At 44.8% G+C, this 17,686-nt stretch overlaps 1 protein-coding gene across 1 annotated transcript in view; it reads right to left on the minus strand.

The window, feature by feature from the left end:
• The window catches only part of RXFP2 (relaxin family peptide receptor 2), a 1,759,299-nt gene that overhangs the window by 45,638 nt on the left and 1,695,975 nt on the right, over positions 1 to 17,686 (minus strand). Inside the window, exon 17 of the mRNA XM_069639740.1 lies at positions 181 to 399. Within this exon, the coding sequence (XP_069495841.1) occupies positions 181 to 399 (219 nt within the window). The remainder of the gene's footprint in view (positions 1 to 180; positions 400 to 17,686) is intronic.

Here is a 17,686-nt window from a genome sequence, read left to right on the forward strand (position 1 = left end):
CGGGCGGATGACGTAGAAACGGGTGAGGTCTTCGTCGCAGTGGTGACTTCCAGAGAGCTTCGCTGTTTTGAACGGAACACATCCAGCCAATAATTGAGTCATACCAACAATACATTTGATACAGTTGTACACATGCAATAGAAGAACATGAGTAGCTGCCAAAGAAGATTGTTGATTTACCTGGAATTTCCACCCGGAACAGAGAGAGAATTTTTAGAAGAAAAACTGGTATCCAGCAGATGGCATCAGAGAACACGATGAAAAAGAATCTGTTGGCAACTGCAACATCGCTGTGCATGTGACTACTCACGTCCGCTGTTTGCAGGGCAGTTTTCTGAATGGAACAGAACATGCTCACATAAGAAAACACGATTACGATGAAAGCTACCAGATTCACACCTGTGGGAGAAGAGAAACAGTTTGCATTCATTTTTTGGATTGACAAACGATCCAATACTTTGTAAAAAAAAACAAAGATTCCCAATTGCAGAGCAGTCACTTAACAGGCAGGTTTAAACGCTTGGGATACAGCATGTAAATGTTCAGATCAGTAGGTGGAAAGATTTGTATTGGCGTCAGCACGATTCCAGGAGGGACCCTACACGTTTTGAGCACTAATACGGCTCCTACTCAGGAAAGCAGCACCGCCATTTTGATTAATTTCAAACATGATTCTTTTGTGTGTGTCAATGAAGAGACTAGTCAATACTAAACTAGTGGGGCTGAGTAATAAGTATCTCCCTTGTAAAAAAAGTATAATAATAATAATTTTCTACTATTGTCACATGGTAAGATGAAAAAATGAATATTGTGTAGTTACCGGAAGCTTCTCATTACTAGGTATTCAACTATTTTTTATTGCACCCACTGCCCCGCCCTCGCCCCAAAAGGAGGACAATTTACCAAATCAAGTATTTTCCAATTCGTTTTTCGTATACAATTCTGTTTTCATAACACTATGTATTAGAAAACCTAAAAAGCATTCATAATAATACAAATGCCAGAAATCATTAGAAAAATAAATACCATGAGATATGTTTTAATTGATTATCATAGAAATAAGTTTTTTGTTTGAAAGTTGAGTGATCTGGTTTTGGTATCATACATTCCTGGGTTGGCATTGTAGACTGTGTGACAAATCTGGACTATTCGTCCCTTCTCCCCAGAGGGGAGCCATCCCCTTTGAGGCAAGGGGGGTGAGCCCACTCAGCAAGACCTCCTTAGGGGTCTGGGCAAGTGGGACTTCACTGGGAGGGACTCCCCTCTGGGGACAATGACTCCTGTTCCTATAAGGAACTCCCAGTCTAAAGTACATTATCTGCCTACCTGGGAATTGGAAAGATTATTGTTACATGTCACTCCTAATAGTGACATGTCTCCAAACTCTTTGGTTTCAGGTAATGCTGAATTTCACTTGAAATCTACGTTCAAAGAGCAGCGACACACCCCTTTTGTGATGACACACTTAAAAGAATGAAGAACTTGGAATGGAAGAGAGAAAATCCTATGCAGAGGCGAGTACCTAATGAGATGATGACCTGCAGGAGTGGAGCCACTCTTGACCGAGGAGCCGGTGGTATCGTGGAGAGCGAGCAAATCGCTAGACTGACGGCAGAAGGCTGGCATCCCGACCAGCCAAGGAGCCAAGGTCGAAATTGAGACAGAGATGGTACAGAGACCACACGGAAGATGTGGTGGGCCTGGGGCCCTTTTACTGACGCCAAGACCAGACCACAGCAGAGAGAGAACGTATCCTTGATCCCTGCATGAGAAGTGCTTTAGCTGGCAAGCTGAGCAGCAGAAGGGAAGCAAATGCTCCTGCCAAAGTAACGCCGTTGAGACGGGAGAACTGTGATATCAGAGGCTGGGAAAGAGACACGAGTTATGGAAGCTGAGAAAACCCGTACGGGCAGATGCCCTACCGAAGGTATGATAAGACAAGCCTACTAGAGTCCTGAAAAAATGAGAGACATTCGTAGTCAAGGCTTGGAGAGCCACAAGGGTTACGGGAGCCCAGAAATTCCAAACTGGCAGATGCCTCTCCAAGACGCTGCTGGAGTAGGCCTGTTAGAAGGCCAGAGGATTTTGGAGAGTCGTAGACATTCAAAACCCAGTGAACAGAACTGGGACGAAAGTGTACCTGGAGGGATCTTTTTATAAAAACAAAACAAGGACAAAGTAAGAAGTGGTGGAATTGTATTAAGAAAACATTGGGCTTCATTATAAGTTTGGCGGTGCAGGAAAAAAGTGGTGGTAATTCCGTGACCACCATTTTCCTGCACCACAAAACTACAAGTTTGCCAGTGGGGGTTACCTGATTTACTTCTAGCCAAAAGCTGGAGGTAAATCAGGCCCACACCGGCAAAAAACAGCCAGTATTATGGCACCAGTATTACCGGGGCAGGTAATGCCGGCAATTCCCCCTATGGAATCCTATGGAATAGGGAATTACCATTATTCACACCACCTGAAATATCACAGAAATTCCTGGATATCAGGCGGCGGGAACAGTAATACCATTTGCCAGTATCCTGCCGTAATTACCTGCAGGATAACCCCTGGTGACTTATATTGTCTTTACCGGGAAAAGGGAACCGTATGGAATACGGAAAGACTGAACAGTTGATATACAGACCCTGCAGAGAGGCTGGGGACTATTGTGAGAAATTGATCTTGAAATCCAAGTGTTGGGCGAGGTAAGAAGAGAAGGACAAAGGCTAGGGCTCGGGCCTCCTTTTGGTTATATTTTCTTAGGTGGTAGGGCCAATTAGATAATAGGATTTGGACTAAACACTATTTCATTTTGGACGATCACCCTTAGTTTTAGTTTTGCTAAGCAGGAAACTTCCCTCATAGCAGCAGGGCCAGATAGGAGTTTTTTTTTAATTCTTTAAAATAACCTATGAACATGGCATTACTTAGTCCGACACCTTATTTTGGTTTGCCACAACTGGTACTTCAGCGACATGCCATGTGGCTTGTGTTGTGTGTATTGCTGATTCATATAGTAAATGTAGCAGTTTAAATAACTTGGTTTCCCAAGTAGGCCCTACTGCTTTCATCCACTATACACACACTTTAGTGATTGGTTTATCACTATCACAAAATAAATTTTCTTGCTCAAAAACACAAGAACAGAGCACAGGCACCAGAAACCTATTGACAATATGGGAAGCTGAGGCATTTCACAGCAGGCCAGTTGGTGCCACTGCAAAGCTAATGGGGTTGGGGCTTTCCACATATAGCTGGTGCAGAGTCATTCACATAGCTTAGCCAGACGTGCAAAAGCCCCAGCAACATTGACCTCTCAGAGGCATCAGTGTGCTCAGGAATTTCCCCACCTGTCATGAATATGCAGGGATCTAGCTGCTGTACGTGGTTCGGATTTTCTTACTTAGCAGACAAGAGAGAGAATGTGTGGTCAACAGCCTGATGTACCATACACAGGACCCTAAAGGAGATCCCTTGATGCATTCAAAGCTAGAGAAGTTTAGTCTGCATGGTGGTTGCCTCAGTACGATAATTCACCTGTAGGGCCAATTGACCTGCCTCATTCCGAATGACATGGCGCCGACGCTTAAAACATTTTGAAGACTCAAATAGACTAGATTGCAATTATCTAGCTGAGAGTATAAGAAGGCCAAAGGGACATTTGCTAAGAGGTTGGAGAGGGAAAAAGGGAATACACTTTTTGAGAACTTTCATTGAATAAAAGCGCATATTAGGCACCACACTGACCCTATGAAAAAATGTATTTTGCTTTTCAGGAGTACCAAGATTAGTAGTAAATGAAAGTCCTACTCAACCCCACACTACTTCTAAAGCAGCTGTGATCTCAATCATAAAGATCAAACATGAGCAACCCGAGAGGTATACCACCGTAGCCTCTTGTAGTAATGTGGTACGAGGGCTGGCTGTACTCTCAAGAGGGATGTGAGCTAGAAAAAATGCATCCAAACAACAACGGTACTGGGCTACCAAAATAAAAGCATGTCCAACCAAAGTTCTATAAAATGGAGACTTTAATTATCTAAAAATACAAACACACTAATTAAAAACACTAAACCCCACACTTGTAAGTGAAGGCACATAAGATTCAGACTTTAATGTGTACGAGGCACACTGGGTCTGAAGACTGGAGAAGACAGGCAATAATTTCAACAGCAATGTTCAAGTTCAATGAAGATGACTTAAAAAGGTATGGTCTGGGGGTCTTAAACGTCAAAGGTCAGGAGGATAGAACCACAAAATATAGCTTTTGGCCCTGTTCTTGAATCTTGACAGCATTGTAAGATGCTTTTCCCTGAGAGAATGAATGCGTTGCTGGGCCTGAGGCAATATAGTCTATTTTGGGTGAAACTCAGACCAAGATAGTGGGCCTCATCATAGCCTTGGTGGTATCCTGACGATAATTGCGCGGGGATACTGTCAACTCTATTAGCGTTACTGCTACTTGTTACGGTGCTATTACCGCCAGATCCCAAGTAGTTAAGGCAGTAATTCTCAATTTTATTTGAGAATCCATAGGACTCTATGGGGATTTTCGCCGCTATTACTGCTGGCGGTAATATTGCCGAAAACGGGTGAAAATCTCCAGTTTTCAACCCAAATTCGGGATTGGGTGGAACGGTGTTGCAGAAGTAATAGGGTTACCGCCACTCTGCCCAACCCCTGATGAGGCCCAGTGAATATTCCAAAGGCCCTGACAGAATGACTACTAGAAACTAAGCTGACAATAAAATTACACTAAAGAATTTTTGCCAGCATAATTGTAGATTGTCAGAGCCCGCCATGTGAAATGTAGACATGGTTTATATTTATTTATTAATCTCCCACCAGGTCCTGGAACCACACAATTATATATTTTGGATCAAAGCCACCACGGTTAAAAGGTACTTTGGGTTCCATCAGGCTGTTTTCAGGGATGTACATGCTACTCAGTAAATGCCATGTTGCCAAACTTCAAGGCAGCAGCTACGAAGTGTCATACAGGTTTGTACTGTGCGTTTCAGCATGGATCATTATGAAAGTGTGTTTCTTTAACAAAGTGGCCTATCAGAGTCGAATTACTGGTGACATTTTGGTTTACAAAAGTCATAATAGCTCAGGCTAGTTCACCCTCACAGATGCCATTTTGTCTCAGACACATGGTACCAGAAACAAATCTCTAACGAAAAGGGAAAGCCGAGATTGTGAACAAATGAGGCAGGGGCCCAGCAGGAGACATTAAGATGGCCAGAGGTGACGTGTCCAGAGATTGTTGCAGTCTTATCAGTGTTGAGTTTTAGCCCAGGATGGGCCATCCACTGGTCTATTGCCTACATGCTCCTCAGATATTGTTCATGCTTACACCGGAGACCCTAGTCCAGCTGGAACAGGAACTGGATATGATTACCCTAAGAGCAGAAACAGAAATGATAGTCGTGGATGAGCTGGTTCAGGGGAAGCAGCTTTAGATTAATGCGAACGGGGAGACAGAGAAGAATACTCTGGAATACCACAGAGCAAGTGATGAGAGGGGGTGAAAAGGAAGCTCAAGTCTGACTGGATAAGCCTGGTGAAGAAGGCCCCTAACCAGCACAGCAGCATCCTACTAACGCCTTCACCTGTTAGACTATTCAAGGTACTAGCATGGTTAACAGTGCCAACGGCTGCCAATAAATGTAGCCTGATCCGAGTTGTGACACTGTCGACATCAGAAGTAAGAAGTAGGTCATCTAGAGCAGACATCAGGACTGATACTGTGCTAATAGCAGGGCAGGCACCTTGCTGGAAAGGGGTGGAGTGTATTGTTTGCCTCATGCAAAATACAGAATGGAAGACTGCAAAATAAAATTCTGCAGGTGCCAAGCAAAGGAGAATAGGCCTAAAATTGACAGGAACCAAGAATTCAAAGGATGCCTTTCTTAAAAGAGTAACAAACATTACAGATTTAAAAGCTCTAAAGACAAAGCCTTTGCAGGGAGAAACCTTAATTAGAAGCAGAATGTGGCAGAGCCTTTGAAAAACGTTAAAGAATTTTCAAATTGATTGGGTCCAATGGGGCACACAATTTATGGTGGGAGAGAAGGAGAATGACACCATCAAGAGAAAGAGAAGACAATATGATCAAACCCCCCATATAGCCAACATTACATTGTGTATTGTACAGTGAGGAGTCAGAAATGTGTGACGGAAAACAAAGGTATAGTTTTCTCAATGTTTGCCATTTATTAAAGTAAAAATGGGTGAGATAAACAACCATCTTTCCCATCCTAATGATGATATCCCTACCTAACAAACTAAAACTAAAAAAAAATGACCTAGCGTCCAAAAAGTCTTGGATCCTCATACCAATACATACAACAAAAATGCACAAGGAATAGTTGGCTGTCTTCAGTTCAACTAAACAATGCAGAGGTTCAGATTTATAGATTTTAGAAAGTACTCTTTGTGACCAGGATTGGACTCCCTTCCCCTGCATCAATTTAGGAACATCCTTGCAAAAGTTCTGAATCAACAAAATTCTGTTCAATTCAACACAACATTTATTTTTCCTCCACTGTGACCTTCCACTTGGCAAAGTAAATGTCGTGTTCACAAACACCTATTTAAAAATCTAAGTAACTATTGTTCTCCACAGTATCCTTCCTGCTAAGGCAAAATATCTCACAAAACACAAGTTCATAAACCAAGGCAATTGTTTTCCTCAAGATGCAAAGCAATTATTAGCATAGTAGACTTATTCTTCAAATGAAAAACTCTTGTCAGGATAGCACAGCAACGACCTTTGGTGACAAGTTTGTCAGAATGATAATAAAGTTAAAAAATTCTTTCCACCACACCTTTTTGCCACAACCACACATCTTCTTCTTTCCTGGTATACTCGCCTGCCAGGACTAACTACTACTGATTCCTTTCCTGGTGTACTCACCTGCCAGGAAGAAAACTCTTACAACTACAATTGGTCTTAGTGGCAATATTTGTTCCAAAGTTCTCCACACCAGTAACCCATGTAAGGAGGGCTGAACAATGGCAGCCTCTTTCTAGTCTGTTTGGGTATTGACAATGTGAGTTACAGGTTTCTCCACTCAGCGCAGCTCCATTAAAAAACCAATGCAAGAATCTAATGCTATTCTTCAATGATCAAATCTGTCCCCTCAAGGAAAAATATAAGGTTGTACAGACCATCATTTGGCCCACTTACAGTTCACACCCAACCCTTCAAATACCCACCTTGTACCATTACATTGATTTACACCAGTGGCATCTTGAAAGTAGTTGAATTATTTTATTTAATTGATCTTTTGGCACTACCCAGAGGGTCTTGGGGCTCCTTACAACCTTCAAAGGTTCTGCAGGTGGGAGGTAAAACAGAAGTTACAAACTGTTTTCAGACCAGAATGGGAAGATAAGGATAGGCAGACAGCAGCAGGAGAGGTGGAGGAGCTTGATTGGGGAAACAGCGATGTTTTGAGGCTCTTTTGGAAAGTGCTGATGGAGGATGCAGTGTGGCTGTGAAGAGGTAGGGTGTTCCATGCTCTGGGTGCCCAGTGGGTAAATGCTTGTTTTTGTTGGGCATGTTAGTTTATAGAGTGTATTGTGCACTAGATGCTGTCTAGCCTGGTGTCTCTGTGGGTGATGAGTTTCAGTTTCTTATGAAGGTAAGATGAAATGTTGAGGTGGATGGCATTTGAATACAACATATTTCAATCAAGCCACTTTACAGTTGCAATGGAAAGTTTCACAATGCAAACTTTCACGTCCTAGACCTGCCAACCCTGGCATCCCTCATCACAGACTTCATCAACGCCTACCTTTCAAGTTTAATTGCTCCTTTTTACATTAAAATAGACACTCATTAGGCTTCTTTGAAAAAACCTGAGCTGACCTGGGGACAGTATTCAGCTCCCAGACAGTATTTTGACTCCACTTGATCGGTGTAGCATTGGAATTATGGGGGTTCCCTCAACTATTGCCTCACTCAGAGACATGGCAACTACTGATTGATTTGAAATTCTCCTTCTAGTCCCACCGGGTGAAGCAACCATAATTAATATTTAAAAAGTTCCTAAACATCCAGTGCAGCTTCACAACTCTTCTGTTGAATCTCACAGCAGTATTTGGTACCATCGAGCATGGTGTATTGCTCATTCACTAGCTTGGCTCTTTTCCTTCCTGAAGCATTGCATTATCCAAGTCAAACAGAGTAAACACTCATCCAAAATTAGTTTTTCAGCTGTGGCGTGCCCCAAAGACCGGCCCTATCTGCAATCCTTTTTAACACGTTCATGGCCACAATCAGTGCTTAATTTATAAAATTATAAGTGCCAGGGCTCAACATTTTTCTTTGTCGGCCACCACTGCTTTATACGGCTCTACCCGCAAGAGGTCAGGAAGGTGTTGAAGACTTTTTGGCTGGAAACATGTGGGTAACCTTTTTTTATTTTAGTACAGCCAGGGACAACTGATGAACTTGAAAAAAGATGGTAGTTATCAATCTCATGAGCGAGTAAAGTGAGCAAGCTCGACTCACTTCTTTCCGGAGGGTTCAAGGGTTTTCAGATACATTAAAACGTATGAAAATATGGGCATAATGGTAATTTGATAGTATAATATTATAAATAATTGGCTAAGTGGGTATCGGTTTTACAGACACTTATGAAGGGGAAAATATAACAGATGCAGAACAAGCAACAGACATGCAACATCCTTTGTAGAGAACAGGTCAACATAGAAAGGGTCTCTTGCGCATGGAATAAGTGTGGTATGGGAAGTAGAGCAAGTGTCCTTCACAAATAACAGGTAAAGTCGCAGGTGGATTAGCTTAGTCTTCCAATGCAGGGCCTAAAAGAGGCACTGCATGGGCCTCAGCAAACCAGGCTTCTCACACATGTAGTGTGCAAGCACCCTTCAAAAATAACGGGTACATTTGCAGATGGAGCAGCTCAATCTTCATAGAACAGGCAAACGTGGGGCTCAGCAATCCAGACTTCTCACACATGTAGAACTCTCCCAGCAGCAGTGCAAGCTTTCGAATGATTCTCTCACACAGAAAAGGTCAGTTTGACCTGTGGTCTTCTGACTCCCCAATCACATTATTAGCTAGTGTGATTAGCCTAAATCCTGCCTGACATGTGTGACTAGGTTGCTGATGGCTGTGGCAATGGACTTTTGAAGGAAGGGGTGATGGGCGTGGCTTTCCAAGTCACACATGAAATAGTTTTGCACATTTGTTCAAGGTATGTTGCAGTGGCCTCATTAGGTTTGGTAGACCATCAGGGCACGTTTCTCTCTCAAACAAAGAGCAGGCACATGTGGAACAGCAAGGCAAGCTTTGCATTTCCAGAACAACTACAGCATTTCAGTTTTTCACACAAACAGACAGAGAATGGGCCAACATGAACTTCACACAGTAGGTCATGATAGGCTTCAGTAGAAGGGTATTTCCTCAAACAGATCAGGTACAGAATGAGCCACACAGCAGTGCATGTTATTTCAAATACAGTATGTCAACATGAGCTGCAGAAGTTAATGTTTCCTTCACAAACAAATAACCATGAACTATAGCAGTGCAAGCTTCTCTTGCACAGAAGAAATCAACATCAGCCTCAGCAGTGAAATCTTCCCTCAAATGGAAAAGGGCCTTGCAGGCTGCACTAGTGTGAGGTAACCTTCCTTTAGAACAGAACCGGAAAACAGCATTGTAAGCTTTCATCATAATAAATAGGCACTGCATGGGACGCAGCAGTGCAAGCTTCCCTCACACACAATAGTCTTAGCATTGTCCTTAGCAGTTCAAACTCTCTCTTTACTTCTACTGGCCTAAGATGGGTTCAGAAGTAGACAAATTCTGCAGAAGCTGCCACACTTGCCAAACCTCTGGCAAGAGTGGAGCCAAGAATGTGGCACCCTTGGTGCCTCTCCCAGTGGTGAGAGGGTTGGGATTGACATTGTTGGTCCTCTTGACCCTCCCACATCTTCAGGCAACAGGTTTATCCTGGTTGTAGTGGACCATGCCACTAGATTTCCTGAAGCCATACCTATGAGGACTGTTACGTTCCGGCTGTGGCTAAGGCCCTACTTGGTATTTTTACCAGAGTAGGTTTTCCTAAGGAGGTGATATCTGACAGGGGATCACATTTTATGTCCCACTACATGCAAGCCATGTGGAAAACCTGTGGAGTCACCTACAATTTCTCAACTGCCTACCATCACTAAACCAATGGTTTGGTGGAGAGGTTTAACAGAACTATGAAGAGCATGATAGGTGCTTTAGAAAAACCCCTTAGAAGAAAGTGGGACCTTCTACTGCCATGCCTTCGCTTTGCATATAGAGAAATCCCTCAGGAGGGAGTAGGATTCAGTCCCTTCGAACTTCTCTATGGCCATCCAGTCAGAGGTCCATTGGCCCTGATTAAGGAGGGGTTGGAGAGTGCTCCTTCCCCCAAGCCAGTCAGAGTGACTGACTATGTGATAGGTCTCTGGAGGAGAATGTCACACATGATCGCAGAGGCAAGTGATAACTTGAGGGCTGGTCAAGCTCTGGTCAAGCACTGGCATGACCAGAAGGCTAACATGGTTGAGTTCACCCAAGACCAGCATGTTCTTGTTATGGTCCCCACAAGGCAGAGGGCCTTGCAGGACAAATGGATAGGACCCTTCAGGGTTGTGGGTAAACCTGGAGAAGTGAAATATCTGGTGGATTTAGGCAATCCTAAGGAGGCTCCCAGAGTCTTTCACACAAACCGTTTAAAGGCATATGTCTCTAGACCTGACATAGGAGCTTTGCTCCTAGCTTCAGCTCACTGACATAGGAGCTTTGCTCCTAGCTTCAGCTCAAGAGGAGGAGGAGACTTAAACTCTGCCTGACCTCCTCAGAGGTTTACCTTTAGATGAGCAAGTGAAAGGAGTCAATCTCTCTTCGAGTCTCACATCTGACCAGCAGGATGAGTGCAAATTACTGTTAACTCAGTTTGCCTCCCTGTTCTCACTTTCACCAGGCTTGACCCCTTGGGGCCAGCATGATATACATACTAGTGACTGTTTGCCTGTCAAAAGCAGGGGGTACAGAATGTCAGACAATGTCAGATCCCACATAAGGAATGAGGTCAACAAGATGCTTGATCTTGGGGTTATAGAGCCCTCTACTAGCCCATGGTCTAGTCCAGTTGTGCTTGTACCAAAGGCAGGGTCCAAAGAGTTGAGATTCTGCGTGGACTATAGAGCTCTAAATGCAGTCACCAAGACTAATGCCCATCCTTTGCCCAGGACAGATGAGCTGGTGGACAAACTTGGCGCAGCCAAGTACCTCCACACATTTGACCTAACGTCAGTCTATTGGCAAATAGCCCTGACAGACCATGCCAAGGAGAAAACTGCATTCTCCACCCCAGCTGGCCTCTACCAATTCAAGGTAATGCCTTCTGGACTAAAGAATGCACCTGCTACATTTCAGAGGATGGTCAATGAAGTTCTGAATGGGATGGAGGACTTCTGCATGGCATACTTGGATGACATTGCAGTGTTCAGCTCTACATGGAAAGCACATATTGAACACCTAGGATATGTATTGCAGGCTCTGGAACAGGCCCATCTGACCATAAAGGCAAGCAAATGTCAAATTGGTCAGAGTTCAGTGGTCTACATTGGACATGAGGTAGGAGGAAGTGAAATCAGGCCATTGCCTAGCAAAGTACAAGCTGTACAAAACTGGGTCACCCCTACTACTCAAACCCAAGTGAGAGCCTTCTTAGGTCTCGCTGGGCATTATAGGAACCTCATAGAGAACTATGGGACCATAGCTTCTCCCTTGAATGTCATCTCCTCTCCCAAATTCCCTAAAAAGGTGAGGTGGAATGAGGAGTGCAATCAAGCCTTTGAAGGTCTAAAGAAAGCCCTTTGTCAAGCTCCAGTCCTAAGAGCTCCTGACTATCACCAACCCTTCATTGTACAAACTGATGCTTCTAATGTAGGTATAGGTGCAGTCCTTAGTCAAATGGATGAGAAAGGTAGGGAACACCCCATTTGTTTCATCAGCGGGAAGTTAAAGGATCCTGAGACAAGGTGGGCAACAATAGAACGAGAAAGTTTTGCTATTGTGTGGTCACTGAAGAGGTTTAGACCATACTTGTATGGGTCTACCTTCACCATTCAGACTGACCACCAACCCTTGAGATGGCTGATGCAAATGAAAGGGGAAAACCCAAAGTTACTCAGATGGTCAATCTGCCATCAAGGATTTGATTTTTCCATTGAGCACAGAGCAGGAAGTCACTACCAAAATGCTGATGGCCTCTCTAGGATGTTTTTAACCGACTAGAGGTATAAGGTCCATCCAGGAGTGGATTAAAAGCTCCTGTCCCTTAGTCTGGGGAGGGCGAGTGTTAGGGAGAATTCTCATTTATGGCTAATTTCCCTCACCTAGTGAGTCCCCAGCAGCTTTGCTGGACTTCTGTAGTTTAATTTCTTTCACTCTGTAAGAGTGTGAGCTTTTCCCCCAATCTTACCCATGTTTTGCCATGTGTCTTTTACCTGTTTTATTATTGTGGACTCTGGAGTACACTACTTCAGTAGCCCCCTTCTTTTGAGTGTTACACAGCACCTTCAGTGCAGAGACACAGGGTTGTCTTTTAGACTTCCCACCTGACTACAGTCCCCCAGAAAAGGGTAAAGTTGCCATTGACTTTACTTAGTCAAATTACCACAGATCCAGTACACCCCATCTTCCATGGAGTGCTGGAAAAGGTTACTTCATAACCCTTTGTATCTGTACCTCCTAGAGCAGAGGATGCCAAATGGTCGATCGCGGGCGACTAGTAGCTCCCTCTTCAGTCGCTCGTGCTGGAAATGCTGAAAAATAAACACTTTTTTTTTTTTTTAAATTTGGCTTTTATTGGTTTTTAACAAGAAATATGAGCATACAGGTGGGTATACATCGCGCATTGGGCGAGACTTCGTTAGACTTTCCACTTCCACCTTAACAACATTTATCAACATTAACATTCCCTATTCCTGAAGAAAGCAAAAGGAAGAAAGAGTAAAGCAAATAAAGAAGAGAGAAGAAAAAAAAAAAAAAAAACCCTCCACCCCTCCCTTCCCCCTCCCCCCTATCCCTATCCCTTATGTCCACTTCCTTCGGGGCATTGGCATTTTGGGTCGTAATGAGCTGCGTGACGCGTCTCTTGGATCCTCTTACGAGCATTGTTCTCCTGTGTGGTCTGTGACACGCAAGGGTTGCCAGCAGTGGGTCTTTCCGTTTGCAATGGTTGGTAGCCTGGATCAGGGGCAGTTTCCCTGGTGGATCGATCCTTCCATGGTCAAGCGTGGGATGTATTTTGTGGCGAAATCGAGCCAGACTTCCTCCTGTCGCGCCGCTTTGTCATGTAATATGGCTGTTATTTTCTCCATATTGTAGATATTTGTAGCAATCTGTATCCAGTCCTTTTTGTTGGGCAGGCGAGGGGCTTTCCATTTTATCACAAGGGCAGCTCTTGCTGCAAGTAGGAGGGGAGATATCAGACCTTTCACTCTTGTCATTTCGTCCTCTTCTTCTTCGAGGCCAAACAGGATCAGGAGGGGTGACAGTTCCCTATTTATGCCTTCCAGCTGCTTGATCCATCCCAGGACCTCCTGCCAGTAAATGCGGACTTTGGGGCAAGCCCACCACATGTGCCAGTAATCGGCGTTCATCCCACAATGTCGCCAGCATCTAGGGCTGGAGGTCTGGAACATTTTGGACAGTCTTTGTGGGTCGTATTGCCATCTATGTAGTAATTTTATGGCATGCAATTTGTACTGGGCCGCGATTGATATTTTGGCTGGTGTTTCACATATTTTATTCCAGGCTTGCTGGTCGAACTCTCTGGCAAAGTCTCGTTCCCATCTTGCTTTGAGACGATAATTAGGTGCGTTGTCTTTGGTGATTAGGGCTCTGTACATTCTTGCTATTAGGCCTTTGGAGGTAGTAGTTGTGTCTAGGATCATTTCAAAGGGCGTTAGTTCTCTCTGCGTGGTCTCCTTCCATTCCTTTCTGGATATGACGCCTTTCAGACGTAGGTACAGGAAAACTGGTATCGGGTGGATCTGGAGGGCCTCCTCTAGTTCCGTTATCGAAATGAATTTCCCCTTTCTCCAAAGCTGACCGACCCTTTCGAGGCCGGCATCAAACCAGGATATAAACACTTTTTTAAAGTTAAATTATTCAATGCTGTGTTTTGCAGCTATTTTCCTTGATCAGGATGCGAACCCTGGTTGTCCCAATTGCGGGCAGGGAGCTTGTCTGCTGTGCCACATGGAACTGCTTGTAAATTCCCTGAGAGATGTGGATATCACGTTCTGCTTCTGCAAGCCGCATGTAGTACCAGAGTTGGGCTTGTGCGCCTCCCGACACTGTCTTGCTTACGCAAGCTGCTCTTGTTTGCCAGAGATGTCAGAGGGGCTGGGGCAGGATCAGGATCATTGTGACCAGCAATGGAAATATCACAGTAGCACTGCCGCTTGCCTGGAAATGTCCAAAATAATATTTAAAAAATGGTGCACTTTCTTTCATGTGGCTTCTTTCCAAAACCCACTTTTAGTACATTAAGCGATCCATAGACACGCTGTACAGTAGAAGCCTACCAGGGTAGCTCAGCAGGTTGACAGACCGATGCTGAGATGTTATATTTTCAAAACAAAATGCCGTATCATATATCATAGGTTTTTAAAGGCGCGACGAGGCAAGGGAGGGGAAACAGAGAGAAGACAGACAATGATCCTACTAGGCCAGGTGTCAATCAGATCGCGCAAGTGCATGGGAAGGGGGAAGGAGGAAAGTGCGGAGGCGAGGGGAAAGGGACAGTGCAGTACATGGGATAATAAATAAATAATAAGTAGCATCCGGCCAGCTGGTGACAAGTGCTAGTGGTGGAACTGTAGGGGTAAAGAACAATCCTTAATTGCGGGGGGTTGCCAGGAAGGCAGCACAGGTGTGTGACTGGGGTAGGTGGCCTGGGCTTGAGAGCAGGGGGGGTTGCCAGGTGACCAGTGCAGTTTCAGTATCAGCCAGGAAGTCAGCAGGGGAGAGGAAGAGAAAAGGCAGAAGCAAAGAGAAAGGTTTTGGAGGTGCTTCCAGAACCGGAGATGATTCTCCTCAAGTTTCAGGGAGGCAGGGAGGCTGTTCCAGTGGGAGGGCCCCAGCTGAGGAAGGAGATTTACCACCAACTCGTTGCTTGGAGAAGCGACTGACCCTGAGGGAGTTGGAGGCGGATGAGCGAAGAGCTCGAGAAGGAAGATATTTTGGAAGAGAACTGAAGGTATTGAGGCCCCAGGCCCCAGAAGGCCTTGTGGACAATGCAGAGGGTTTTGAACTTAATCCTCGCAGCCACTGGGAGCCAGTGCAGAGATTTCAGTCCTGGAGAGATACGATCCCTGGGCTTGAGGCCAAGGACAAGTCTTGCAGTCCTGTTCTGGATGAGTTGCAGAGGGCGGAGAGTAGAAGCAGGCAGATTTAGAAAGAGGCTGTTGCAATAGTCCAGCCTAAAGAGAACCAGAGCTCTGGATACAGTGAGCTTCTGGGGGAAGGAGAGGAAAGAAAGAATACCTCTGAGGAGGTGCATCTGGTAGTGTGACTTCTTAGAGATGTCAGAGATGTGGGGAGAGAAGGAGAGTGTGGAGTCGAAGATGACCCAGAGGTTTTTAGCCTCACAGGTGGGAGCAGGAGGAGGGGCAAGGGAGGCCGGCCAGAGAGTGACAGGAAAGGAGGGAGCAGGTGTTCCAATGAGGAGAATCTCGGTCTTACTGGCATTAAGGCAGAGATCATTGGCGGCACACCACTCCTGGGTGTCAGACAGGCAATCAGAAATGAGGGAGGGAGAAGAGGTGGCTGAGGGAAGCCTGAAAATGAGCTGAGTGTCATCCGCATAGCACTGAAAGCATAGAAAAGTGCTAAAAAATGTGTTTGGCCAGGGTATGGGTTGTGCTGGTTGCTTGCTTATATTCAGGACGGAGGTGGGGATATTTCTGCCCCTGTAGTGAAAATCAAAAGTTGGCACCCATGAACCCACAGTTTAATTTCCTAAAAACTGCTGTCAGCACAACAGAAGCATTTATTTGTGATTAACCAGTTTGGCAAGCATATAGGGGAACACAAATAACAATATGTGTGGTGTCTGACAAAAAAACATTTCAACGAAAACTAGTGAACGCAAGCAGCATTTTTCAGTTTGGAAATTACTTTTTTTTTGGTTTATGGAAGTGCGAAATGCAAATTTGGAAAACAATAGTGTGCCTAGCCTGAAGAAAGCCTGCATAAAAAGCAAAGGAAGGGCACAAACATTACAGGATATTTGTGTGGTAGTCCAACAAATATCTGTCTTTTTGAGACAGCTATTAATAAATAATAATGCAACAAAGAGGTTTTTGAAGTTCTTAATATAATCGTGAAGGCATATGTTATTCCATCTCTTTATAGAGAGGAAATAATTGAGCCCAAAAATATTTCTAAAAATTCAGAGGTTCCCCACCCGATATCGCCCGCTAGTAGCTCTCTACTGTTGACCTCCACTACAAGCAGCTCTAGCTAACGTAAAGGTTGGAGACCCCTGTCCTAGAGCATTTTTTCGCTCTTTTACCATTTAGACTTGGCTGGTGGCAGTGGTATCTACCCTAACTTTTCGACCTGCGATTATATTAGATAAACGTGGTATTGTTTTAGGCTATTATATTAGCCTCGAACTTAAACCTGCTTGACTAAATACCTTTTCTTTTGGCTCCGGTCAGGTTTATTCGCCATTTCTTTTTGTTAAAGTCCTTCATGTGTCTTACTTTGCGCGGCAAACCAGGTTTGCCTCCTTTGTTTACCGTCTTTTGGCAGGCTTCTGCTCAGAAGCCCTCCTCCAGGCGCCTGAGTGTCTAGGTGGGCTGAATGTGAGGGAGGGGTGTAGTAACCCCTGCACAGGGTATCATAGGAACCCCAAGTCGTACTTTGCCATGATTGGCTGAGGTGGTTGTCCGGGCTGGACAATCCCCCTGCTGCGTGATTGACAGCCAGGCTGTGTGAAGGGTTTTTTTTTTGCATAAAAGGCAGGTCTCTTGGGCTAGAAGTCAGAGAGTCACCACTGGAACTACAAGGAACTGAAGAGAAGTGGAGAAGAAGTCAGCTGCTGCAACTACCCCGTCCCGGTGAAGCCCTGCTGCAGTACTGAGCTATCTACCCTTCGACGACCAGAGAAGATCCAGTCCGGAGTCTACTTCCCTTGAGCTTGGTGGGGATAACCAGCTCATCTTCTACAGCCAGAGGATCCTCTTCCTTGGTCGAAATCGCTGCACACTGCTGTAGTGGTCCGGATAGCCATCTGAAGAGCCTCTCCTGTTTTTAAGTAGCGCACCTTTTATTCATCGTCGCTGCTGCCAGCTTCATCCCTGTGTGGTGCAGACCCCTTCAGACGTCCTCCTTCACATCGAAGCTCCAGGAACCGTGGGTCTGCGGGAAACCAACAGGAACAACTGCCAGGGCACTAGCTTCTCCACTGAATAAGGTACTGTGTTCTGTTTGAGGAATTAGAGTGAATCCCTTTTCTTCATCTCCAAGGCTTGCCCTTGTCCTCCCTCCTTCTTATAACTTTTGCTTCCGAACATTGACAATATCAAAGTACTCTTGGCTATGTTGAATCGTGAACTGTCCGACTGTGTGATCTTCAACAACAAGCACCCGGTGTCACTTGAC

This window comes from Ambystoma mexicanum, chromosome 7q (assembly GCF_040938575.1).
Source record: "Ambystoma mexicanum isolate Mex_15411 chromosome 7q, UKY_AmexF1_1, whole genome shotgun sequence".
Classification (NCBI taxonomy): Eukaryota; Metazoa; Chordata; class Amphibia; order Caudata; family Ambystomatidae; genus Ambystoma; species Ambystoma mexicanum.